This window comes from Rhea pennata, chromosome 5 (assembly GCF_028389875.1).
Source record: "Rhea pennata isolate bPtePen1 chromosome 5, bPtePen1.pri, whole genome shotgun sequence".
Lineage (NCBI taxonomy): Eukaryota > Metazoa > Chordata > Aves > Rheiformes > Rheidae > Rhea > Rhea pennata.
Window position 1 is genome coordinate 16,208,361 of NC_084667.1, and position 25,278 is coordinate 16,233,638.

General features: G+C 40.4%; 1 protein-coding gene across 1 annotated transcript in view; it reads right to left on the reverse strand.

Moving 5' to 3' along the window:
- Positions 1-1,405: 1,405 nt before the first annotated feature.
- The window catches only part of LOC134140546 (cytosolic phospholipase A2 beta-like), a 30,894-nt gene continuing 7,021 nt past the window's right edge, over positions 1,406-25,278 (reverse strand). The window contains exons 3-21 of the mRNA XM_062575884.1: positions 24,876-25,052; positions 24,091-24,227; positions 23,198-23,329; positions 21,585-21,643; positions 19,821-19,863; positions 18,534-18,597; positions 17,966-18,093; positions 17,734-17,844; positions 16,612-16,649; positions 15,568-15,703; positions 14,458-14,594; positions 13,985-14,207; positions 13,259-13,376; positions 12,079-12,216; positions 10,721-10,825; positions 9,912-10,097; positions 6,197-6,363; positions 4,993-5,179; positions 1,406-1,934 (exon numbers count right to left, since the gene is read on the reverse strand). Coding sequence (XP_062431868.1) covers positions 1,690-1,934; positions 4,993-5,179; positions 6,197-6,363; positions 9,912-10,097; positions 10,721-10,825; positions 12,079-12,216; positions 13,259-13,376; positions 13,985-14,207; positions 14,458-14,594; positions 15,568-15,703; positions 16,612-16,649; positions 17,734-17,844; positions 17,966-18,093; positions 18,534-18,597; positions 19,821-19,863; positions 21,585-21,643; positions 23,198-23,329; positions 24,091-24,227; positions 24,876-25,052 — 2,531 coding nt within the window. The 3' untranslated portion in view covers positions 1,406-1,689. The remainder of the gene's footprint in view (positions 1,935-4,992; positions 5,180-6,196; positions 6,364-9,911; positions 10,098-10,720; positions 10,826-12,078; positions 12,217-13,258; positions 13,377-13,984; positions 14,208-14,457; positions 14,595-15,567; positions 15,704-16,611; positions 16,650-17,733; positions 17,845-17,965; positions 18,094-18,533; positions 18,598-19,820; positions 19,864-21,584; positions 21,644-23,197; positions 23,330-24,090; positions 24,228-24,875; positions 25,053-25,278) is intronic.

Genomic DNA, 25,278 nt, shown 5'->3' on the forward strand with positions numbered 1-25,278 from the left:
AACTCCTCACAATGCTGGTTAACACAGTAGATAAGAATTACGCACAGAATATTCGGAATACTCCTGCGACAGCTGCTCTCTTATTCACTGTTTTTACTTGCAGCAGAAGACAGCGTTCAATGGATGCAGGGTTAAGGCAACGGAGCCTTCTCTAAACACTCGCCCTCTGACCTTGACTGTGGGCTGTATATACCAAAAAGGCAGACCCGTATTTCTCTTTCTTTGTCTAATTTTCAAGTAAAAGTAATTCTAGATGCCAGGTGAATTTCCAGTACGTGTGAGACGTGTAGGATTTTCTTTGGAGGTCCCAGTGAATATGCCCAAGGCAAGTCCAAATCCTTTGGTGCTATAAAGCAAGGTATCTTTGACTTCAGTGGAGTTCTGTTGTTTTGCACCAGATGAAGATCTGTTTCATATTGCTCAGCATCCTTTCATACCACTTTTTTAATATAGCAGAGAGCTATAAAGATATTCCAAGCTCCTAGCACAAAGTAATGATGTCTCTCACTGCACTCCAAAGCAAATGAAAACCAGGCATCATTTTCCCCAAACATTTTCTCCAGCAAAGAGGTGTGAAAAAGAAGTCCCTTTTTTTATTTGTCTTCTTCTATTTTAGTGTAGCACCTATTAAAAAAAATACCTTGCCTATGATGTTAGGGTTAGAAGACTGTACAGGGAAAAAAATCTTCCAAGTGTGAAAATACAATACACTCCGTATTACATGACTCAGTATTTTACCCTACATTCAGTTCATATGTGTATGAAAGCAGCACTAGCTTATATCTGTCATTATTATTAAATTAAATGTACCTGTGCCGAAGATGATAAGTCCCCTGGAGCTTCTGATGTCAAAAGCTTGTTTCAGACTTCTGACATTTTAATTCATAAAGGCACTACCCAGTATAAATCACTATAATCTCTCATGCATTATGCAGAGTTTTTCCTCCTGCCAGCACCCAGATGAACTGTACTCACTCCCTGCAGCTCATGTCATCTTTCCTTGAAATGTAACTGCTCCCCTAGCGGCGGTCTAGAGCAGTGTTTCTGTGCCAAACTCCCTTAGGGCAATGGAATAAAGGAATAATTTCTAAGTAAGTCAGCAAGGGAAATTAGCCAGACAGAATGTAACCGTCCACGTTGCAGTTTGGCCATCATTCACAAATATATACCACTCTTTGGCCTGACTTCAGAGGTGAGCCCACCAAGGCCGTACAAATCTAGCTGCTCAGCCTATCTGAAAACCTGGGCACGACTGAATGCAAATGGCCAGGACTTGGTTTGTAATGAATCTTCCAAAAGACACTGATAATGGGCTTGGCATGGTGGGAACAGAGGCATACAAAGAACTATTACTACCACCTCCACCTTTTATTAATTTATTTATTTATTTAATAACACAGGGATGTTCCTGGAAGATCTCTGCTAATCAGGACCCAACTTCTTTACAAATAAGACCCCAGTGTGATGCTGTCATGGTCTGAAAACGTGGCCAGGGAGGGGGGGAGAGGGAGTAAGGGGGCTAAATAAGCCCTTTTGAAAGCTAGGAACTCAAACAAGACACAATGAGAAATGTACAGGTTCTTCAGTTTCCTTCCACTAATGAACACTGCGATATGTTGTAATGTAACTGTGATGTGTTGTAATGTGACTGCCATAGCATTCAGTGGAAAAATAATGCAAAAATCCAGCCTAGGCATATTCAGCTCCAGAGTGGCTAGGCAGATTCCCAGTCCTGCTGCCTCTCCTCCGTTCCACCGCACTCCAGATTGCCTGAAGGAGCAGGTCTTTATTATTGAGGATGTTGTACCTGCTCAGGTTCACCAGTTTATCAAAATTTTCAGAGGAGTAGATTAGCTTAACAAGGTAATAGGGTGAGCATCTGTTCTCCAGATTTACGTTGCCCTCTTCCATCTCCGTGTGACAACGCATTACCCCTGCAGAGGAAGAGAAAAGCCACCACAGTAAGCTAAATCTGGAATAAAATACACATGGTGTTGGAGAGGATTGATCTAGTTAGCAGAACTAGCTGTTAAAAACAGCCTCCAGGAAACTGTGCTCCCTGAGACTGCAGACCTCACCCCCACATGCCTTGAAAAAGTCATTTATGGTCAGCTTTCCCAGCTGCTCTTTCTTTCCCTTCCTGCTGAGTTTTAATTCAGCCTTGGAAATCCTCGAGGGGGGCTCAGAGGAATTGTTATCATCTGCCCCCTTTGTCCTGCTGCTGCAGCCAGTCATTACTGGGCAACGTACTCCTGGGTCCATGTTCTTTCCCAAGTCCTACCCGGCTGATTCTCAGACAGGCTACACACCCAGAATACCTTCCCAAATTCATGATTAGAGCTAGCATTCAGTATATCTGCCAGCTAGAGTGAGTGGACAATCTAGAACATATGAGGAGACTTCGTGATGCTAACCAGGCATAATTGCCTGTTCTCATCCACACTCCCTGTTGCATAATTTTTTTTGCTAAGTAGCAAGACACTGTGGTTATCTCCAAGGGCCAATGACTTCAACAACCTCATATTTATGCTGCTTTTACCTAACTCCTTACATCTTGAACCAAATGTGGCCAAATCAGAAATGCAATGCAGTATGATTGGCAGTTGGGCAACAAACAGACTGCATTTGAGATATTATTATTAAGATATATACAATGCCCACGAGAACCACATAAAAATGATACATGAACTATGCTTGAGACATAGCAGGTTTTTGTCTAAGCTAGTGGTTTCTTGATAGCATGACCTCAAGGTGTTGGGTCCAAGCTGCCACTAGAAGTGGCTGTATCACAAAAGTCCAAGCTTTGCTTCATTGAGCCTCTCAATATTGAGAGAACCATATAATCTGCACTGTCTACATCCATGCAGCTGCATCTGTCTTAAGCACACAAAGCACAGATGATAGCTGCCATGCAAATGTGCACATTGAAAGCCATTTTTTTTCTCGTTTCTAGAATTTAAATACTTAAAAGCAGAAAAAAACAAATACGCATATTCCACAAGGTGTCTCTCAGCCATTTGGAAATGAAAAGCTCCACTGTTAAACTTGAAATCACCAAGTTGCCAAGAGCCCTCCTCCCCCAACCACCCACATCAGCTGCTGGTTGTCAGCTTGACTGATGAATCACCCAGAGACATGCAGGTGAGTATCACAGCTCAAAGATTTGGGCCTAGAGCACTGAGAAGCTGCAGCAACTGCTTTACTCTGCATGATCTTGTCCATCCTTCATTCAGAGTGATTCTAAAACACTCACCTGTTTTGCTTGCTAGCCATTGTTAAGCAGCCAAACCTGACTGCCCCTTGCCATCTGGACTATCTCTGGCCTCTCCCTAACATGCTTAGTCCCCTCTACAGCATACCTCCTCTATCTGTTCATCTGCAGAGTTTCTAAATGGAATTTTGTTGGTGTATCTGTTCATGCATGTATTCTCTGAACATGCAACTGGTGAATGTCATAGCAGAAAAAGAGCATTACTTAACTTACTGTTTTGTTGCTGTTCATAACTTTCCCCAAATGTTCCCTCGGAGACAGACATTTTGCTTGTTTTGGTCCCAGAAACACGATATGGTTTTGGGTTAAGCTGGAAGGAGAGTAAATGCCCTGTCTCTTGTGCTGAGCAGTGGGGACAGAAATTCTCTGTGGGCCTGGTAACTCAAGAGGGAGTATGTGTGATACTTCAGGATTGGTTGCTGTGAGAGCTCCAAGCCAAAAGGAAGGTCTGAGTTTAAGGAATACAGGCAGCAGAGACATCAGCAAAATAAAACCTGTTGATTTTTGAAGAGTATCCCACAGACTCTTGGGAGAATCTGGACTTTAGTGAGGCCCCCTTGTTCTTTGCTGCTTCATGCCTACAGTCAAAGAGAGCACTAGAAGGAAGAGCTCGCTGCCCAGGGACTGCTGAGCCTCCCAGGAGAATGGACCCAACTGCATATGCCCCTATAGCAAAGCAACGTCTGTCACTGGAGGAAGGATATGAGTTGTGGTATGTGAGAAACTTACAGACTTGCTTTCTGTCAATCGTACACAGTCAACAAACTCTTTTGCAATGTTCTTTAGCAAGTACTGGGTAAGGTCCTTCTCTGTGAGCTAATATAGGCTTTTCCTCGAGTATTCCCCAAACCAACAGAGCTATTCCTTAGCAGCTCTTTCTATTCACTATCTTTTTATTAAAGCAAGAAACCTCCTTGTCCCATGATGCCTGCACCAACACCACGCAATGGCTAGGCCAATGTAGAACAATCAGCAACTGTTAGTCTTTTCTCTGTGCCAATTAATCATAGCATGCACTTCATCTCCTACCATTTATTCTTCTGACCATGTCCATAACAGAATTACTGCACTCAGCTGCTAGATAAGCATGTGCCTATTCCTTCTGCTCTGACTCCCTCCTGACTCTCAGGCTACAAGCATCATCCTTACCATCACTGGACAAAGGAACAAGGGTGTGAGAGAAACCACCTCTGCCTAGCCTACTTGTTTACTGCTGCATCCCAAATTGACATAGGGTAGGGGAGGGAAGAAGAAGCTGGTCTAGCACAGATGATTTTTTTTCCCCTAACATCTTCCCACTGCAAGTAGTACCTTCTCCAGTAAGTATTATAAAAGCAACTTCAAGACTGTGTCTTGAAGCCATAGTCTACCCTGTAATGCATCACTGAGTCTGTTGTGGTTTGCTAAACTTCCTCTTGAGCTGATATGTGGAGGCTGACCTGTACAAACATAGATCTGGTAGGAATCATGTATTTCAAGCTTAGCGCAGTATCCTAAACCTGGCCTGAGAGAGGACTGGACATCCTCATTCATAGCCCAATGGAAGCGGCAGTCCCATGTATATGACCACAATAGGTGGGGGACAGGGTGGTTTCACTCACACAAGGGTTGTACCTTCTCTTAGAGCTATTGCTACAAAAGACAAATAGGATTCTTGTTGTAGAAAGACAGCTGGCTCAAGCTCAACTAAAATGAATAGTTCTTATTGACTGTGAACTTACCAGGCTCCTTGAATTCCTTAAACGTATCATTTACCAGGGGGAAATGGATTACTATAGGTGCTCTGGGGTCCTCTGCATCTGAAAACACGTAACACTCCTTTGGGTTCTTCTCTTCTTCTTTACTTAGCTCCACTTTGGGGAATGGGATTCCTTGTATCTTGCAATATTTATATGTCATTTCTAAGTGCTATGGACACAGAATGAGATCACCTTAAAGTCATTACTGAGACAATAATCAGGTTTATTGGGATAACACAAAAACACTGTGGCAACCAAATTTAATCCTTGGAATGACTCTGCAATGAACGTATGGTCCAAAAAAGCCAAGAATAATCCTTTCTGACACCACTCACCACAAGTCAGAAGACACTTTCCCTCAGCCTGTAACGTGTTTTACAGTTAGAGGGAGTGACCAAAAGCACCACCTGGAATATATCATGAGGGCAGAGCAGGAAAATAAGTCATGTCTCTGGTGCCCAATTGTACTGCAATTCCCAGAGGATCCTAGGCAGTGTATGCTACAACCCTCTAAAGAAAAGAAAGCACAAGAGTTTCCATAATTCTGATCTTGGTGAAAATTTCCTTCTTGTTCCCAGATATGGTAATCGGCTTACTCTTGAGCCTATGATTAAGATTTTGACTGCCACATACTTGAGAGTTTTAATAACAAAAATATCTGCCATATTCTGTCTTATGTCTTGTTAGTCAATCCCCTCCATCAATCCTCCCCTACAAATACCAAAGCCAAATAAAGGGAAAGGGGAGTAATTTTCCTGACCACCCAAGTGGACCTGTAGAAGCCGTGAAATACATGATTAAACCTGCATAAGCATGGTGCCTACGATATAACCTACAGCTCAGTTGGTTAGAATGTGGTGCTAATAATGCCAAGGTCGCGGGTTCGATCCCTGTATGGGGCTATGCTGAGGGTTGGACTAGATGATGTCCAGAGGTCCCTTCCAACCTTATGATTCTATGATACAATGATCAAACCTCATTCAGTCCTCCTTTTCAGAACACTGGCAAACTCCATTACTCACCCTACAAGCTGACTTTTCTAATGCTCGGCAGTTACACATTTTCAGAGCAAATGGTCATTTGTACTATGAGCAGCAGATATTAATTTGGCTATTATTAAACTTCACAGCTTCAAAAGAAGAGTGTTACCAGGGCTGCAAGGAGCAGGATATGTCAATCGTCTTACCTTGAACACATTTCCCAAACCATAATCAAGTGAGATAATGACATCCACATTCCTCTCTGGATTGAAGAGTGCTGCACCACTGGTGTTAATGAAATAGCCAACATCTATCAGGCAAAGATATTTCTCCAGTGGTGTCAGATTGTTAGGAAAAGAATCCAGCACAGTGTCTGAAAAACATTTTGAATATAATTACTAGTGCATTGGTAAGAAACAAGTAATCACTAATTCCGGCGGTATTATGTGTTAAGGGCAGCCCCACGGTTGCCCTCAAAACCAGGCTCCCTTCCCTCCGTAGTGCGACCCAAGAGACGTGGCCTCAGGAGCACACTCTCCAAACTGCACATCTGAGCACATCTGGCCTGTTACGACGCTGCCCCGGGCACGCTCCCCCAGGCAGGCTGCGAGGCAGCCAGGCAGAGACACAGACCCCACTGGCCTCACGGCTGCACTGGGGATTGATTTTTCAGAGAAAATAAACAGAGCTGATTTTTCCCCCCTGCTAAGAACTGAGAAAAATGCAAACAATTTCACAGTGTAGCAACAAATCTAACAAATGCAGTAGTACATCACTGCGCTCTTCTCCAGATGCAGCCATTAATCCCACAGGAGAAGATGTCTTTTGCTTTTGCACCCTCAGGATTAGACTCCTCTCCCAACTCAAAAACTCTGATTACAGCCTGCTTTCAGCAACCTCTCATGTAAATTATATTAGTCATTCCACAAAAAAAAAAAAATAAAAAATACCATGTCACGTATTCAGCATAAAATATTGCTTGAATTAATTAAGCCTCACATTTCACCTCAAAGCAGGCAAAAGTGGGTTATACCAAGTGGTAAGCTGAGATCTAAACTCCTGACAGCCAGATCCTTAATTTCTCTGCTAGCAATCCTGTCAGGCTCCCTCTAGACTGCAATGCCACCACTGTTCTCTTCCAGAAAATACCACTACTACATTACTAGTCCCATGGAATAAGAAAATTTCTGCCATGGTTTTAAATATAAAAATAGGGTTTTGAATGATTTCCTCAAGTTCAAAAAATGAGGTAGCAAAGCCCAAAGCAGACCCAGCAAGCCTTGATTCATAGAATCACTGAATCAGTGAGGTTGGAAGGGACCTCTGGAGATCATCTAGTTCAACCTCCCTGCTCAAGCAGGGTCACCTAGAGCATGGTAGACAGGGTTGCATCCAGGCAGCCCTTGAGGATCTCCAGAGAAGGAGACTCCACAGCCTCTCTGGGCAACCTGGTCCAGTGCTCTGTCACTCTCACAGGGAAGAAATTCCCCTTCACAGTCAGGCGGAACTTCCTGTGCTTCAATTTCTGCCCGTTGCCTCTTGTGCTGTCACGCGGGACAACTGAAAAGGGTTTGTCCCCATCCCCTTGACACCCTCCCTTCAGGTACTTGTACACATTGATAAGATCCCCCCCCTCAGTCTTCTCTTCCCCAGGCTGAAGAGGTCCAGCTCTCGCAGCCATTCCTCATACGGCAGCTGCTCCAGCCCTCTGATCATCTTCATAGCCCTACACCAGGCTCTCTGTTTTAGAGAACTGTTGACCACAGATATAGTACAGGTAAGTTCCTGCATTTCATTTCTTTCAATCTTTCTGCCTCCCTGGCCTCATTCTGTACTGTTGATTTAAACCGAGTAGAAAAACTCATTTGTTCCACAGCCTGGAATGTTTGACAGCATCTTGAAGTAATAACTCATATTTTTTTCCAGCCCCTCTCTGTCAGATCTTTACAAAATCATTTGCTTATTTTAGCATTCATGGCTGCTGGGAATTCTCAGATTCTGATGTAATGAGAGACATTTTTCTTGCAGTTCCTCATAGAAGAGACAGAGTGTGCTTTTTAGTTTTATTTGGCCAGGTGAATATTTTTTGTTAAAATTCCATTACCCTTATTTTCTTATTATGGAGATGGACCAGTGCACCCCTTCTCTTATTCACGGCTTGATATGTGAATCAGAAATAAGCAGTTCTTTGAGACAGTGTCTACTTCTATTTCACACCCTAAAAGAGATGTTAGAGAAGTCCTTCTGAAGGAATTCCCTCAAAAGCATGAGCCCTACCATAAATGTATTATCCTGATTGCTGCTATGAGAACTCAAATTTATCATCAAATTCACCATGAAAATTACGCTTCTCCACAAGCCATTTAAAGTCCTGTTCTAATGTGTCATATAATATGAGCTGCAGGCAAGTCTTTAAAACATAGTTATATTCTGGAAACTTCACCATCATATCACTTCTGTTCATAGAGCTGGCATCTCCTCCTGCCTCTCTGCTAGAGATGGATCCACACCTGTTTTTTCTTTGGTTTCATACAAGTAGGAAAAAGAGCCTATAATATCTGCTAACATTTCCCACTCCAAGTTTTCTTTTTCCTTTCCTTTTCCCACTCCAGACTATATACTTTCCACTTATTTTACTTTATTTGTAGAATACCTACCCTGAGGTAGTCTTTATTATCCCTACGCCCTCTTCCTCTATGTCCTCCTTGAAACCTGCTTCTACTCATCCGCATTTACAAAACTGCTAGTCAAAAAACATAAGGGAAAAGATTTTTTTAAGATATACTGGCTGGAAATTTTGTCCTTCACGAACTTGCTTAGGTTGCTTGTTTTCTCCCCTCGCTCATCCTTCTTATGCCGTTTTTTTCTTACAGCAGGCTCTTTTAGGACAAGCATTTTTTGCTTACTGAATATTCTGAAAGCATTTAGCCCACTGTGGGCTCTGCCTTAGGCTGCAAAAAACTCCATCGCCTCTTGCCATCGTCAGCTAAATTCAGGTAGCAATGGCAGCCAGAGACAAACGTGTTGTAACTTGCACAAAACAGGGGAGAAAAAATGCAAGTTGCCAAAGAGAAGGATTCAGAGGAGGCTGACAGCTTAATTTGTTTTCCTGCCGAAGATTAAAATTAATACTATGGGGCCCTCCTACACTCTACCCGCTCATGATATATGGAACAAATGAGGGAGCTGGGATTACAGGAAGGTTTGTGATGCACAATAACTCAACTTCAGCACCTTACTATCATTTCAGAGAGTTTCATAGATTCAGAGGTAAGTCTGTTTACTTTGCCCTCCTGTAGAGTACAAGCTACAGAAAAACATCATTCAATTTATATATCAGGTCTACTGATATGTAAATTGAGGTATAATATAATCTGTTTGAGGTATAATATAATCAGTCTAAATCTCAGTGGCTTTATTCTCCTGCTGTTGCATCTTGTTATGCCTGTTTCTGAAGGGTCAAAGAGAGGTCCCCGGGTGGATAAATCAGAAATACCACATATACGGGCAGCTGCATGTTTTCAACCAATCCATTCATTCATCCCATCCACACAAGCAGCTGCTATTTTATGCTTTCACATTACCCTGGTTTCCTGACCTCAAAACATTCTACTCTTCTCTGAATCTTTGGACTATTGTATACCTGTACCTATACAGAGCGATAAGCTTCCCACAGAAGGGTGTGTGGTCACCCAAACTACGGGTCTCTTTAGGAACTGAAAGGGTGGTTGATCTGCTATCCTCAAGAAACAGACACGACTAAACATAGCTGCATCTCACCAGATTTCCAAAGCCTGAGAAAATATCTCTAAATGCAAGATTTCCAAAGTCTAAGGGGAAAAAAAAAAAGAAAGAAAGAAAAAAAGTCTAAAAAAGGCTGAGATGTTACTTGCATATTGCAGCTAACTCTGTTGCAGTTACCTTTCCATTCAGTAAATTCTTTCTGGTGGATATAATCCTTACGAAATTCCAAGCCTCTCAGGAAGTTATGAGTCTTTCCCAGCAGTGGACGCTTTGTCATGATGTCCTGAAACATTTCGTACAATTTTCCGGATAAACAAGATGGAGGTTCAATGACAGTGATATCCCCCTCAAGGGAATGTTTTTCTGGAGCAGAGAGGGAAGTGTGAAAAAGCACATTGGTGACCTGTATGCCATGCATTTCTGCTGGCTAGCTGTCCTTCCCATCTTCCTGTGCACCCCTCCCCTCCTCATTTCTTGCAGTCTGCTTGAAAACATATGCACATGATCATATTCATAAACAAAGACATGTTTGTTTTTGTTTAAAGCAAACACAGCTTTTGTTTTTTACTTTTCAGAAGACAGTTGCTTTATAATTTTTCCTATGAGCAAAAGGCACCCTTTTTATTTGCACAAATCAGAGCTCAGAGCAGGAATCATTTAATAGACTGTTAGCAAATTTTAAACGAAAAACATTTGCAATTAGCATGAAGTGTGACTGTGTTTTTTTTTAAAAAAAAAGAACAAAAAGAGGAAAATGTCACAGAGTATGCAGAAAAAGTGGAGTTTGTTTTCCATATCATTAGTTGAACCAAAGTCATTCTGGTGCAGATGAAAATCATACTGGGCGATCCACAGTGATGCAGCAAGATGCACCAATTTAGGAAGAATGTGAGAGATTATCCACAAACAGTTGCAATAGTATATCTTTCTTAATCCTCTCTTTATAGGAAGGACTATGTGGTCAAGACTGATTTTGAATCTCTTACCTGTATCTACTATATCTTTGGCCCATCGTTCCCAGAATTCATTTGGATTTGAAGACCAATACAAGCCATCCAGCAAATTCCTAGTAAAGACATTTGTCCAAAGACCTGCAAGTCAAAACATAGGGGAAAAATACTGCACCAAATCATGTTAATAACTATGATGTACTTCATCTAACTTTTGTATTACAAGTACCCACGCAATATATTATTTGCCTATGTGAATTGACCCTGCTGTGACTTTGCTTGAGGAATAAGTCTCACAAAATTCAGATTTAATGATAACATTTCAGTGCTCTTTCTCAAAAGCTGTCTACCCACAGACTATTCTCTTTATACTACAGAGTAACAAAACAGAGATATCGGTCACCCAAACTATGTTTTAAGAGTGTCTGCTCTGTACCTTTGAAAGTGATTGTAAGCAGATTTCAGAAGCATGGGTGAAGCCATAGAAGCTTAAGAATTTTCTTTCAATTGATCTAATCTTTAAATTTATCTATGGACTGTTTTTTTTTTCCTTTCAGGCATGTTTAGTTTCTATGGAGTTCAACCGATACAGGATCAGAATGGAATAGGCTCCATATGCAAGTATGCTTCCGCAGAAGAAAGAATTAGCATTTTTCATGAGGCCATGCCAGGCACTCACATCAGAAACAAATTCAATCTGTACTGGACTTCACAGTTAAGCAAATATGTTTTCATCTCTACTGGATCATTTTTTTGATGTCAAGGGCTTCAGTTTTGACAAGGATTTCAAATCTGCCTGAGGGAGAGAGACTCCACTGACTAATTGCTTTTTGCATTTTCCTTGCCTTGAGAGGCAGAGCAGCCATTCAGGGCAGTTGCTGGAGGTTAAAAGGGCTTTCTTCATCCTTACACGCATGGAAGATTAGTGGAGGCATCTAACACCATTCTCAACCCACAAAGCTCAGATGGTTTTCACCTTTGTAGGCGGTCTCAGATGAGTAATATTTTATTTTTGGCTCCTTCCAATTATAATCCATGCCTCCAAAGAGTCTGAAGAGCTACATCACTTCACTTGCCTATGAAATGACTGGCTGAGGGGAAAGGGGGTTAATATTTCCTCATCTTGCCTTCTCTACCTTCTTGCTTGGCTCAGAAAATGGGAAAGGGGACCCTGCTGCAACTCTCCAAACCTGCCTGGAGGAAAAGGGAGGAGAGGAGGAAAGCAGCTTTACAAGGAGCTGAAGTGCACACAGCAGGTAAAAAGTGCATTTGAATCAAGACCAAGAGCAGATCTGCTGGCAAGGACCGTTTTACACAGAGTAGTGGCTAGTTAGTACCAGATCCATGATTTCTACTATATTTTAATTAACTTTATTTCTTGACTCGTAGGTTACCTTCCAGATAGCAGATCCGAGATTCTGGTAACTTCTTCACTCGCCTTCCCATGAAGAACTCACTATCAAAAAATTCTGAAGGAATGGAGGCTCCATATTTTGGTATGGCCACCTCGTAAGGAGAAAACTCTGTCCATTCTGCAAAGGAATTGACACATGGTATGTTTACTGTAAAACAGAGTAAGAAGATAAAACCTCTCCCTACAGATAAAGCTATCCACAAGTTAAGCGAGTTTTGCTAGTCTCAACAGCTTTGTACTATCAGTAGCTTGTAGTGCAAGCTATACTGTATATTTCCATAAAAACTGAGATGATTCACATACAGAAAGAACTAGCTTTTTCACCTCAGAAAAAGGGTCTAATGTTAGCTTCAAAAGTTTATATTTATATTTCCATATAAAGATTCTGGGATCCCACTTATCTCTGTAAATCAGGAGCATTAAATGTACAATGGGTTAAGTCTGATCCAACCTGCAAGGAATGACCAGCATGAAGCTCTACTAACCCATCAGTCTACATGATAAAACAAAGCAACTTGAAGAAACATCAGCTCAGAACTAGAAGGTATCACAATATCACAATATCACATGTATCACATGGTGATACAGTTTCCAGACTCAGCCTCTCTCTCTTGTATAACTATTGTAGTAGAACAGTAGCCATAAATCTAACCTAAATGTAAGTACTAAATGGTTTTTCTTTCTGGTATCTCTCATTTTAATACCATTTTTTGAATGTAGCCTGCATCTATTGAAAGGGTCAGATCATATGCATCATATCAGTCATACCCATTTCTCCATTCTAGACATTTTCATACTCTCATTTGCATAATATTTAGGGAAGTGACAATAGCATTTCACAGTAGCTTTACAGACTAAGGAACCATCATAACAATTTTGTGTGTGTGAAACTGAAGCTGAAAAAGATTACACAATTTGCCCACAGTCACACACTAGAACTTCAGCCCCAATGTTCTGAGATACTCTGTTCATGTCTGAGGCCATCAGCTGGCAGATCTGCTTTCTCTTATCCACGCTCAGTAGTTCCAAAGAAAGAAAAACATTTTACTAGAAGATGAATCCTGAGCAAGGGCAAGCAACACAGGCTTTCTCCCTGCCACACATCCTTCGAAATCCTCTTTAGTCCCTACGCAGAGTCACAGGTAACTAGAAATACTTACCTCTAAACTTGAAAGTGCTGAACTTTTCCTCTTTGACATTTAGGACCATATAGAAAGGCAATGGGTTTTGGCCATGCTCCAAAGCCTTGCGCTGGTCTGTGAGTTTGCACTTTCTTGGCTAATCAAATACATATAAAAAAAGTCACAGTAAGCCTCAGGAGAATTAAAATAAACTTCCTGAAACAAGACAGAACTGCGGACACAATCAACCTGAGCAGTAGCAGATGAGAGATGTTTTAGTATCCAAATAATGGTCACATTTTTGTAAGAGGCTCTTCCTTTGTGTTCCTGTCTTTTGGATACACACTAACCTGTTCAATAATGTCTAAGTGCTTTGATTGTCTTTGCCCGAAAGATCTTTACTATGGCTCAGACTAATGTTCTCAAGAAGACAGATATTACTCTAGTTCTTAAGTGATCACCTAGAAAGAGCCTTTAAAAGATCTGTTTTTTTCAAGGGAGATCACTCAGTGCTTTCTGAAAGCTTTGCCATTGAAGCTGTTGCCTGTTGAGCACTCCAGTACAGAAGCGCCATCAAACCATCAGCTGCCCTGGAATATCCTGCCTATAGGATCTTTTGTTTACAAATCACACTGGGATGCCTCTGTCACTTTGGATTTGTTCTAAACCTTATCCGTTAGAGCTTTGGGACCAAAGCTCTAAAAAAAAGAGAGGATGTTTCCCAAATCTGTGGCAGGACCAAGCTCCTGGCAATATGGTACATACCTCATCATGTAAGAACATTTCCTGAACAAGTGACCACAGGGCTGTAAAAGATGAGATGTGTCCTTCTTTTGCCCTTTCAGTTAGTTCCTTGTGATAATACTTTAGATGCTCCACAGACATAATGTTGGCCTTGCATTTTGTTACTTGTTCTTTCACTGCCTTGAGTGGCCCTTCCAGAGTCTTCTGTGACCAATCAGCGTCCTCATACAGGTCTGCTAGGGTCCTAAAAAACAGAAATGCGAACAAAATCATCTATTTAACAATAAAATTACTGATTTTTTATCCATCTACTTCCATCAAAAGAGAGAATTAGCAAGACTGATAGAGAACCAACAGTAACAGCTTTATCAAGTAATAAAGTTCACTAATTAATAACATAAGACTTTGAAAGAGACACAACTCTATCAGTATATGGAAATGTGGTGTCATACTCGTTCCTGATTCCAAATACAAATCCCATCTTCTATACATACCATGTTGAGCCAGAAGCCCCAGTGAGATAGGTAACACAGTCCAATAGATTTAGTTTCTGAAGAGCTAAGAGGTGGCCAAACATTGCTGACATTGCTCTGAGGCCTCCGCCTGTTGCCATAACAGCTATTACTGGGACCTGTTAAAAACATAAGCATTATCTTCAAAAAGTTACTCATCTGACTGCTTGGAAAAGTCTAATTCCAGCTTTTATGATTTCCTTAGCAGACTTCACTGGGGGACAATGAAATTAAATCCATGTTCAGCCAGTCTTTACAAGTACCTTCTTTAAATAAAACTCCAGATACTCAGTGGGTTCCCTTAATCTCAAAGCTTAGATGAGTTTTAATATTCAGTGATTTTAACTCTTCTTTCTTCCTTTGGTCTTTATAAGTGGAAGTGCAATGATTTACACCGGATAATTATCTGATTTTATTATTACCAATTAAAGCTTAAATAAATAAATGGAATTAAGAATTGATTCAAGTAAGTCCTGAGCAGAGTGCAAACAAAACGATTCTTTGGACAGCATTCATTCAAAAAATAAAATTCCAGCAAGAAAATCAATGTTCACTTAAAAATTCACCCTGCATTTTGGCAGCAAAATATACTTCAGTTGGCTGCTGCTAGAAAGTGTTCTTTCTCAGTCTGCAGTATTTTGAATTTTTGTGAAAAATGTTTTGAAAATGAAAAAAAGAAAATGAGCCTAAAAGGGAGAGATTAAAATGATTACATAGATTTTTACGTGAGGTAAGTTTCAAATACACCATTTTCAAACCTGGTTTGGGCTGTCTGGCTAGACTGTCTCAGGCAGTGAACTAGTGTATCATAACTTGCTGACAAGCTGCATCATAGCATTGGAGACTTTGGACTTGAGGAGGGGTATATTATGTCCATATGGGGGCATAAGAATATTTGAGCTGAAATTTTAGGGTATACTACTCAGAGAACTTCTGTTTCAGTGCCATTCAATTAAAATCAATGGGTTTGTCATCAAGATGCAAAAACTACCAGAAAGTTTGTAGGGAGTTGTGCCAATTCTAATTCAATAGCCTTGACATCAATTTCTATCAATAGCCCCACATCCCATGTTTGGATTCCAACTCACAGACCTCATGTTCATGTAGATCTCTTTCCAGATGAAGACGCTTTTTCAGGGCATTGGCAACCACTCTCTTCCTTTTTTGCAAGAATTTCTCTTCCTCGGGACACAGATTATACCCCAAGCGCACATCTAGTTTTTCTGTGCTGGAACATAAATAAATCCAGAAGCACAGGACTGATGTTTAAAATGTAACAGATCTACTTTCAGCAACTGCAGTTTATTAAACATCATAAAGAATCGTGATTCACTGTTCTGATTTAGAGACTGAAATGCAGATCCCAGCTTCAAAAAAAGCAACTCCTGCGCTTCTATGTGGTCTCATTAATTTCTGATGTTTTAGTGTAAGTTCTACTGGCAGCAGGACAGCACATACAGAAAGAGAAAGGCTTCTTTGTGTCCTTCACTAGCTTTGTAAGCTGAATCCTTTCTGTTTCTGCTTCATATAATTTCTGAGCTAAAGGTGACCAGAACCTAATGCTATTTTCCATGGAGGTTTGTACCACGGATCTCTAGAGTAAGAGTTTAATGAAAAAAATGTCTAATAATACTGTTAATATTTGTTCTCTAACAACTCATTATTTCACAGTGTAACTTCTTGTTTTCCCTAGCTAATGCTTCTTACTGTTTATATAGCTGCAACCACAATTCTGTTTTCTGAAAAAGACATGTTTGGTTTGAGTAATATATAACATCTGGCTGTTTTGTTCATGTCAAACTCTCTTTTCCCTCTGCCTTATTCCTGCTTCATTGTCCCTTTTGAAAAAGCCTTCAATCTTAGTCTTCAGTTCTTTGACTCAAAGGACATTCTGACCAACTTCTTCACTGTTTGAAACTGCTGTCATTTTCCTTGGCACCTTGGTATGACTCTGTTGCCTCGAAGTTATTTAACTGCGCTATGTTGTGGTGACTCTTGCATGATGACTTAACTACTGCTCTATTTTGCCTCTAGCCTTGTGCATTCCTTATATCTAAATGAAGAATATGCTGCTCTAGAATTCCCTGTTCAAAGAGCAATAAAACCTTCAGAGAAAAAAACAGTCCTCTTTCTTACCAATCATTTAGCTGGAGGTACAACTGCAGGGGCACATTCTGTAAGCAAAGAAATGTCATTATTAAAAAGCCAGACATGATTTAAAAGCAGGAATGAGAATGACTCTGGGAGAAAGACAGAAATTTGAAATCCTGATTTTTAATCACCTCAGAATACCCTCCCTGCTACATTCCAAATAAACACCGAAAACATTCCGTAGAGAAGCAAAAGAAGCAGAAGAAGTAAAAGTGACTCTAGGAATGGGCTATTGAACAGGACTTCTACTTCACCCCTGTGGACCAGTCTAGCTCAGCAGTAATATCACACTACCACCCTCCTATTCCTAAGGATAAAGAACAGTAATATCCTGCTAAATGCAGTGTTAAGAAGAGGGAATGCAAATCACCATATACTTCTAAGAGGCTATTGAAGAAAAAAGATTCCCATCAGAGGGGTGTGGAATCACACAGGGTGAAGCAGATATTCATTCTCCCTCCTCTTTATGAGAAAGGCTGCTGAGAGATTCTTTTCCTCCTATTTTTGCCTCTCTCCTGCTGTGAGGTCTGACAAGGATGTCTGGCTACTGTTAGCAGATTCATCTGGCCATGTAGCAGTGTTACTCCTGCTTTTAAAAAAACTTAAAGATGTACTTATCCACCAGTTACCATCATGACTGTAGGCATAGAAGAATGCACCAGAAGTGTTCACTGAGGGTAAGATTCATTTCATCTAATTTCAGCTATCTAAAATTTAGGTATATAGTCTCAGCTAATCTTGCAGGCTTGCTTGAGATGGTGGAGATAGACTGAGAGCCCAACAAAGAGCAACCCAAAGCCGTGCTGAGGATGCAGAATATTCTCATTCCGCTATATAAGGCTAGAAGTTGGGCTCTAAATTTAGAGGCTTAACTTAAGCATTTAAAGCTAGCCAGGATGGATCCCCAGTAATTAATTTTATTGACACAGAAATGATATTTCTATAAGAAACTAACCATTCATTTGCATAAAATTCCCACCTAGACTTACTAATTGAAATGTTTTTTTGAAATCATACAGTGTTAAATATAGTTAAATACTGTGTTGATTAACTGAGGGTTACTTTGCTCATCTTTCAAAAAGTTCATACAGATGGTGAAGCACTTACATTTCTTACAGGAAGGGCTACTTTCATTCTATGCCCAACAGGGAGAAGTTTCAGTGGTACTGTTAAGGTGTCACTTAAATTGTTTTTGTCATCTTCCTTATCAGAAACCTTCTGCAGAGAGCAAAAAACATGTTCTTTATTCACAAAACAGAACAATCCTGTTTTTCACTGTTTCCGTGATGCTGGAAAGGAATGAGTAGCATGAATAGTGGTACGGTACAGTGCCCATTACCTGCAGCTTGACTTTTAGCACTGGCTCCCAAGCTTTCACACAATGGAAGTAGAAAATATTTGTGTCCTCTGTAGTCTTCTGTGTTCCTTCATGAGATGCAAGAACCATAAGCACGACGTTTTTGCCCTCTAGATAAAACAGATTTGTTCAAATTAGTTACTAGTGCTGAGGCAAAATAGCTAACAAAGCGAACTTTAAGCTGGAGTTTCATTCTCTGTGACAACTCCTCCATAAGCTGCCATACTGGCAAGTGTCCTACAGCACAGGCAGAGGTCCTCATATGATCACTAACTGGTACTACTGCCTTTACCCCATGGCTTGGAGTGCTCACAATGTCTGCGCTCTCTCATACCTCCACTACAAACTTGACTGGATCGAAACTTGATAGTTTCAGGGAAAAGACACAAGAGATCAGAGTTGCAACCTGGGGCAGTTCAAATACTTTCTCTGGTCTATATTTTATTGTCTTTAGTAGGTGTTTAGTCACCTTTGTATCTTAACGTGCCTCCATCTGGAACTGACTACGTTGATTTTGTTGCATCCTCACTTCACAGAGAAATGGGCATACCTTTCAAATATTTCTTGCTTTCATTTCTGTCCACTTGCACTTCCAAGCAGCAAACTTCACGGGACTGTGAAAGATACCAGTGGAAAAAGCATGAAGATACAGCAAACACCCTATCTGCTGTACATAATGAAGCATCATGCGGATAGTCCTTAGCTGTAACACAAAGTCAGCTAAACTGGCTTCAGTACTGGAAACAATCTAGTTGCACAAGAGTAGATTCAGAGCTCATTATCTCTTGACAGTGTTGCACTAGCCCAGTTATACAGCTTCTGAACTAACTTGCCCACATAGTGGTACACGGCTGCAGGTGATCATACTCATTCAAGCTATCCTGAAATCAAGAATCTCTGTATTACACACTGTTGCTCAAACACAGCTACTGATATATCTGATAATTATTTAGGAAGGGTGAGGGAAGTCACCTGATGATGACTTTCTGTGTATTGTGGCAGTGATTAGTCTATGTGGCATCCTGTTGCTGGTCTTGATGTAGGGAGATCAAGACCAACACGAGTCATTCCAGTTCACCTTTATTAACTCATGCCAGGACAGATTTCCAGGCCATTTCAGGAACAGCTCATGCCAGTCATAACAGCTCTTAGGCGTCACCCAGACAATGAGGGGGGAAGAACAGAATATGTGTTGATCTGCCTCAGAGGTAACAAAGGTTAGCATCTGGAAATCACATGCACGTTTGGAGTGGTTGGCATGAAGTACTTTTGTACTCCTTAGCTGCTGGGCCAGCCCAAGGAGGTGGCTAGTGTATCACGTACTGACTAAGACCACGAGAGGATGCTATGTTTCAAAACCTAAAGTAGCTCTTTATTAACAGACTCATTTCCAGAAAAGTTGTCACATTAGATAACCTTCCAGTCATGTGCACATTGACTACTTAACAGTGCCTTCTACAGACTCACCCTTTTACAACCTTTTTTTTCCTGCTAAGTGCCGTACAGTATTACATGAAATACCAGCAGTATTTCACTTTGAACCACGATCAGTATGGGGCTCTGAAATATTAACAAACCATAACTGGGAAAAATATTGACATTCATAGCGTCTAAGCACTTCAAAAACAAGGCCACTATTTCTGCACAGAGAGGGCAATGTTTAAACCACAAAGAATGGGAATCATTCTACATTTATCTCTTTATAATGCAGACCATGCACTTATTTATCATGTTGGCTTCTGTTCTTTCTATGAAGTGTCAGATGATTTGAGGGGAAGTGGAGAAAAACAAAATGAAGGAACTGTCACTCAAAGCTAAGTTCATATGTGAATCTTACCACTAGGACATCATTGGTAATGAGGTGCTCTGGAGGGCCAGGACTGAAAAGACAGAACCAAAAACAAACAAACAAACAAAAGCTTTGTGAGTATCTAGTATTTTCATTAAATAATAGTTTTATGACCTTTCCTACTTAGAGCTGAGTATGGTTAAGTTAGTGTCAGAATTTGGTTTTGAAAGTCGTAGTACTTGCTCACCTGCTAAGCACATAAACCACACTGTAATAGCTCAAAAGAAGACAGGTAAGTTCGACCATAAAAATACCAAAGCTTAAAACTACGTGTTAAGACAAAGAACAACAAAAGGATACTGGTCTATATGGAACCTTGTCCTGCCCTTAACAAAAATTACCATATATAATTTAGGGAAAACAAATACGGCTATTAATATACTATGTGCAAATATTTATAAGGAAGGATATTTCTGACTGTTCCAGAGTATAATTTGCAACTGGTCACCAAAAAAAATGGCAAATAAATATTAGGTCACACTGTGCTACAGGTGTGATTGGAAAACACACAGGTAAGCAATAGAAAGTCTTACTTGGTAAGACCTAGATTTGTCACTGAATGGATATACCTATTTTATACTATGAGTAAGCTATACAGGCTCCTAACAGCACCTCTCATTAAGGCTAATGTTCCAATGGCACTACGTTAAACACATTTGTAAGTGTTTTCACAGATCGGAAAGGACCATTAAAGTTATGCAGTTTGACTTTCTGTGAAGTCGAGAGTATTTTACCAAGCACTTCATCCACCCATGTAACTTCTATCTGAGCTGTAGAATGTATTTAAATGAACTCAAGAATGTACCCAGGCTTGACTTCCAAGAATGGAGAATCCTCACCTTGTGCCTTGTAACTTGCACTATGAAAAACGTTCCTCCTATTTCTAGTTGGAATTTGCCCAGTGCAGTTTCCAAGCACTGCATCACATTCTGCCTTTTTTATATATCTGGCAGTGATTGTTCCCCCATTTGCAGTGGAAGCTTATAGCACCTCCTAAGGTTCTCATAGATATACTAAACAGATTTTTAGAATCACATTGTGCGGGAAATTAACCAAGAACACTAGTCATTTACTTCAAGACTTTTCTGATTTTTAAGCAGCAGCAGTCCTATTTACGATTCGTTCTTCTTCATGTAGTTAGTTTTAATTGGATAGTATTTCTTTTTTTCTTTTTTCTTTCTTTTTTTTTTTTTTTTTTTTTTTTTGTAATGCTAAGCTCAAATATGCCATATAATGCAGTTATTTTTTTTAGCTAAACTTGTGATAGCATTTAAAAGTGGCACACAGTTCATTTTACAGAATTTGCTCTCCTCCAAACAATATTGATTATTGCTACTAGCAGGGTCTTATTTTTATTATTTGTTGGCTGCATCTTTTGTTAGTTTAACTAAGCATTGCCTAGTGGATGACCTATCTAACATTGTCTGTGTCACCCTATGTATATTTTGTGACAGTAATACAACACAAGTTTTCTGGTCTTTTTGAAAAAGCACAGTGTTCAAGGCATTGTTCAATTAATACCAATAGCTTGGAGAGCACCTCTTAACTCTTTCATGCATCCTGTGTGCAAGTTACCACATCTTGCCAATGTTACTGCTTTTCCATGATTAGGACATAGGTGCCAAACGGAAGGCAAGATTTGTATAAAACATACTGAAAGACAGAATTAGCGGGGGAAGTTAAGGTAAAATAAAATTGAAACAGTCAGTTCAGTTCACCGCTAGGAGGAAGAGACTTTATAATTTTACTCACATTTCTTCCATCTTAAATTCCACTTCCAAACATTCCCATTTCTTAGTGCACCTCTCTTTCTAGAAAGAAAAAGGTAAAATAAATATGGCCTATTGGAGGCTGCAACAGTCTAATAGTATAGATATATCTGAAAAACACTGTATTTCCACAGCTAACATCTGTTCTGCTAATGTGACCAAAAAAAACTGTATGTTACCTCTCCCCAAAGCTGAGATCGCAGTGAAACTACAGGCTTGGGAAAGGCATGTAAGATTAACATTCTCCCACTGTAGGATGTATAGAACTGAACAGACTTCCAAATTATAATCAGAGAGGGAAAACTTTGCTGACACCAAAACATAATAGCTTGCTGCAAAGAACATGTGCAGAGGTGCTAGACATTGAAGTCCAGCAACAAATGTGACTCATACCAGTGTCATTTGCAAGTACAAACCATTTAAACCACATTCCTACTGAATCCAGCAAAGATAAAGAAGTAGGCAGAAGCACCCTTGACTGAGATGGTTACTGAATTATTATATTCCTCCACAAAAATTTGGCTACGATCTCCCTGTGTGTACACAACAACACACATCAGGAGGTGGCTTACATATAAAGAATAGGCTAGGTGCCTTGATGCTAAATATAAGGTCATACAGGTTTTACATTTCATTTGCTACATTTTCTCAGTTCTTGGACTCGCTCCTTTCTGGACATTTGCCTTAAATGTTGGTGAATACTTCACATCATTTTACTGAAACATTTGCCCAGTAATCCTGGGCCTATGTGAATTAGAGTAAAGCTGACAAGCTGGATGCCCTGACTCATGCAAACAGTGGATCAGTGTGAAACGAGGTGAGCAAGCAGTCAGGAAATGTTGCACTCTGGTGATATTTGCCTAGAGAGCCAGCAGCATAGGAGTCCTTGGCATCAGCCTGCAAGGTCAGTAGGAGGATTTGTTACCAGCTTTCTGCATTTGAGAAGAAGCAGCTCTTCTTTTGGGTATGGGCTGTCTCCCACCTGCAATGAGCATGTAGCAGTACCTCAGTCCCTGCTCAGAGATGCCCAGGAGCTGTCACAGAACTATCCTGGCTTTGTTCTCTGAACCAATCTCTTAAAGGAATACAAAAGATGTTAGCAAAACAGGCTTCCCTTTACTGTGGGCTAGGGAAATGGGAATCAGCTAGAAGAAAACACAAGACCATCAGCAGGAGAAGCCGAAAGATTCATTTAATTCAAGTAGTAAGTAGATTGTTTTCACACTTTTAATAAAGAGTTGTTGTCTGAGAGGAAATGTCCTTGGAACATAGCCAAAGTAGAAGCCAAAAGGTAAAGAAGTTACTTATTGAGAATAAAAAAGTTAAAAATGACTGTATTTACAGATACTAGCTCTTAACTTTTTTTCCCCTCACATGGTTTCATGAGAGAGAATCTGGTTCATTTTCTGAATCTGCAAAGAGAGATTAATGAAGTCATAAGAATACAACATTTAATGATATCTGATATGATCAGGTATTGATAATGATATCAATATTTAAGGATTTTTTTTTGTGTAGACCCAAACCCCATTGAACATGGGAGCCAATGCAGACAGCAATGTCTGGCTGAGCTCTCCCTGAAATTTCAGTCCTTACCTCCGACTTCAAAGCAAATGTCTCACGGACTGTCTTTCCAGGTTTGACTCTAGCAACGTTAAAAAGAACTGTGAACTGCATGTCATCTTTGGTGAGAGGATCTTCATCACACACTGTCAATTCTAGGATGTTCTGGTAGTAGAAGAAAATATGTAAGAACTCTATCAAGCTGCCTTTGTACAGAAACTGAAAAAAGCTTACAGACTTTTGCAGCCGATTGACTAGCACAGTGGCAAGAATAGAGGAACCTGTGCTTTCATTCAGGGGTCTGCTAACATGGGATGCACTCGTTAACTGAACTCAGTGTTGAGATATTGATCAGAGAATAGAAGACAACTACCCATAACAGTGAGCTCCCGCTATCCCAGGATAGAAAAGACAGCAGTGCTCACTACCTCTCACTGATAACCAGTCCAAAGAACACTTTTCCAGTTTCTTCATCCCCAACATCCTCTCAAGTATGCAGCCCAAGGTAGGATTAATTTAATCAGCTGAAGTAATCACAGTATAACTTTGTTGTCTGCATCACAACTACTCCTCTAACCTTCCCTTACAACCAGCGAAGGGAAAGGTCTTTCTAAATTAACCATCCAAAACAGGCCAAATGAGGTGTGCTAAAGTAGTACTCCTTTCTCTCTCAGGTGACAACAATGGGAGTCTGGACAACGTCAGATGTAGTCATTTATCGCATGGATGTCTATAACTAGCTGAGGGGAATGCCACTCTATGTCTGTTATTTCCTGCTAACCAGTTAGTTGCAAATTCCATTAAACAAGTATTTTCTTAAGTTACTTAGTACATTTGATCAATAGGGTGTTAAGTTAGGACTCCCAGCTATTCAAAAGGGTGAATTCTCATTTCTTTTTCTTTTTTTTTTTTTTTTTTTTAACTACCTCAACTTCACTCTGGATCCTAAAGCAGAAAGTTTCATTCCAGATAGGGTCATCAGAATTCTTGATGGTTTTGGTCTGAAGCTTTTCATTTGAAGCAGATGGCAGCCACAAGCTCACGTAGCAGTCTGATGCAGTCACTGCAGCAGAAAAATATTAAAAACCTGATGCCAATATTATAGATGAAAAGAAGGGTAAGGTCATGATCTGGGGACTAACAAATACTTTTTTTTTCTTGGTAAGTAAGAAGATAATTGGCTGGAAGCAACCAAGGAGAAGTATCTTACTCTACTACCTCATCCCAGGAAAACTACAAAGGGCAAGCAGGCACATTCATACACACGAGGTACACTAAGTACAGTATTTCCCCTGTGAAGAGAAAGAGGTTTAAAAGACCCCAGTGAAGGTTCTTCAGGCATATTCCCTACCATTTCATCCAACTAAGTTTAAAAAGGATTAATAGAAACTGGAGCTAATTCCGAAAAGAGCTTTTAGGATGATCAAAGGAAAGGTGATTATATTTTACACAGAAGGTTAGGTGAGACCAGCTTGCTTAGTCTAGTGACATAGACACATGAAGGGGACATGACTGCTGTCTAGAAGGGGTAGATACTAGGGGAGAAGATCTGTTGCAGCTAAAGGCCAATTTGGACCCAGGAGCACAAGGGAATGAAGTAGTCAGAAATCTTCATATCATTTCCAGCCTGCATTTATTCCTTGACATTAGTGCACTCAATTTTTTCAGCAGCCGTCCACTGCGAATAGTTGGGATGGGAAAGCACATTTACTTCGTGGAGCTTGACAACGGTGTGAAAGAAAATCTCCAGGATGATGTCTTTCAGAGCGGGAATCTGGACTTGACTGAAGAACTCTATTGCAGCCCAAGATGCCTAAATACTTCAGACTGGTATCAAGCAGTGAATAACATTTCCACGCAAGGTTTTGGCAGGAAAGTGGAACAGACCCTTCAATGGAGTAGATAGAAGAGATCATTGAAATTCTTAGGAATACAAGCCTTGTCATCATATAATTTTTTAATGTCCATGTCTAGGTGTTGCTGCATGGTACTTCCCACAGAAGTAAAAGAAGCTGTTCAGCAGACAGTTAACCAACCAACAAGGAATTCACACTCTCTGGTCTCTCTTGCATTCAGGCTTTGCCCCAGATTCTGCTTAGCTCTAACCAGTAAGA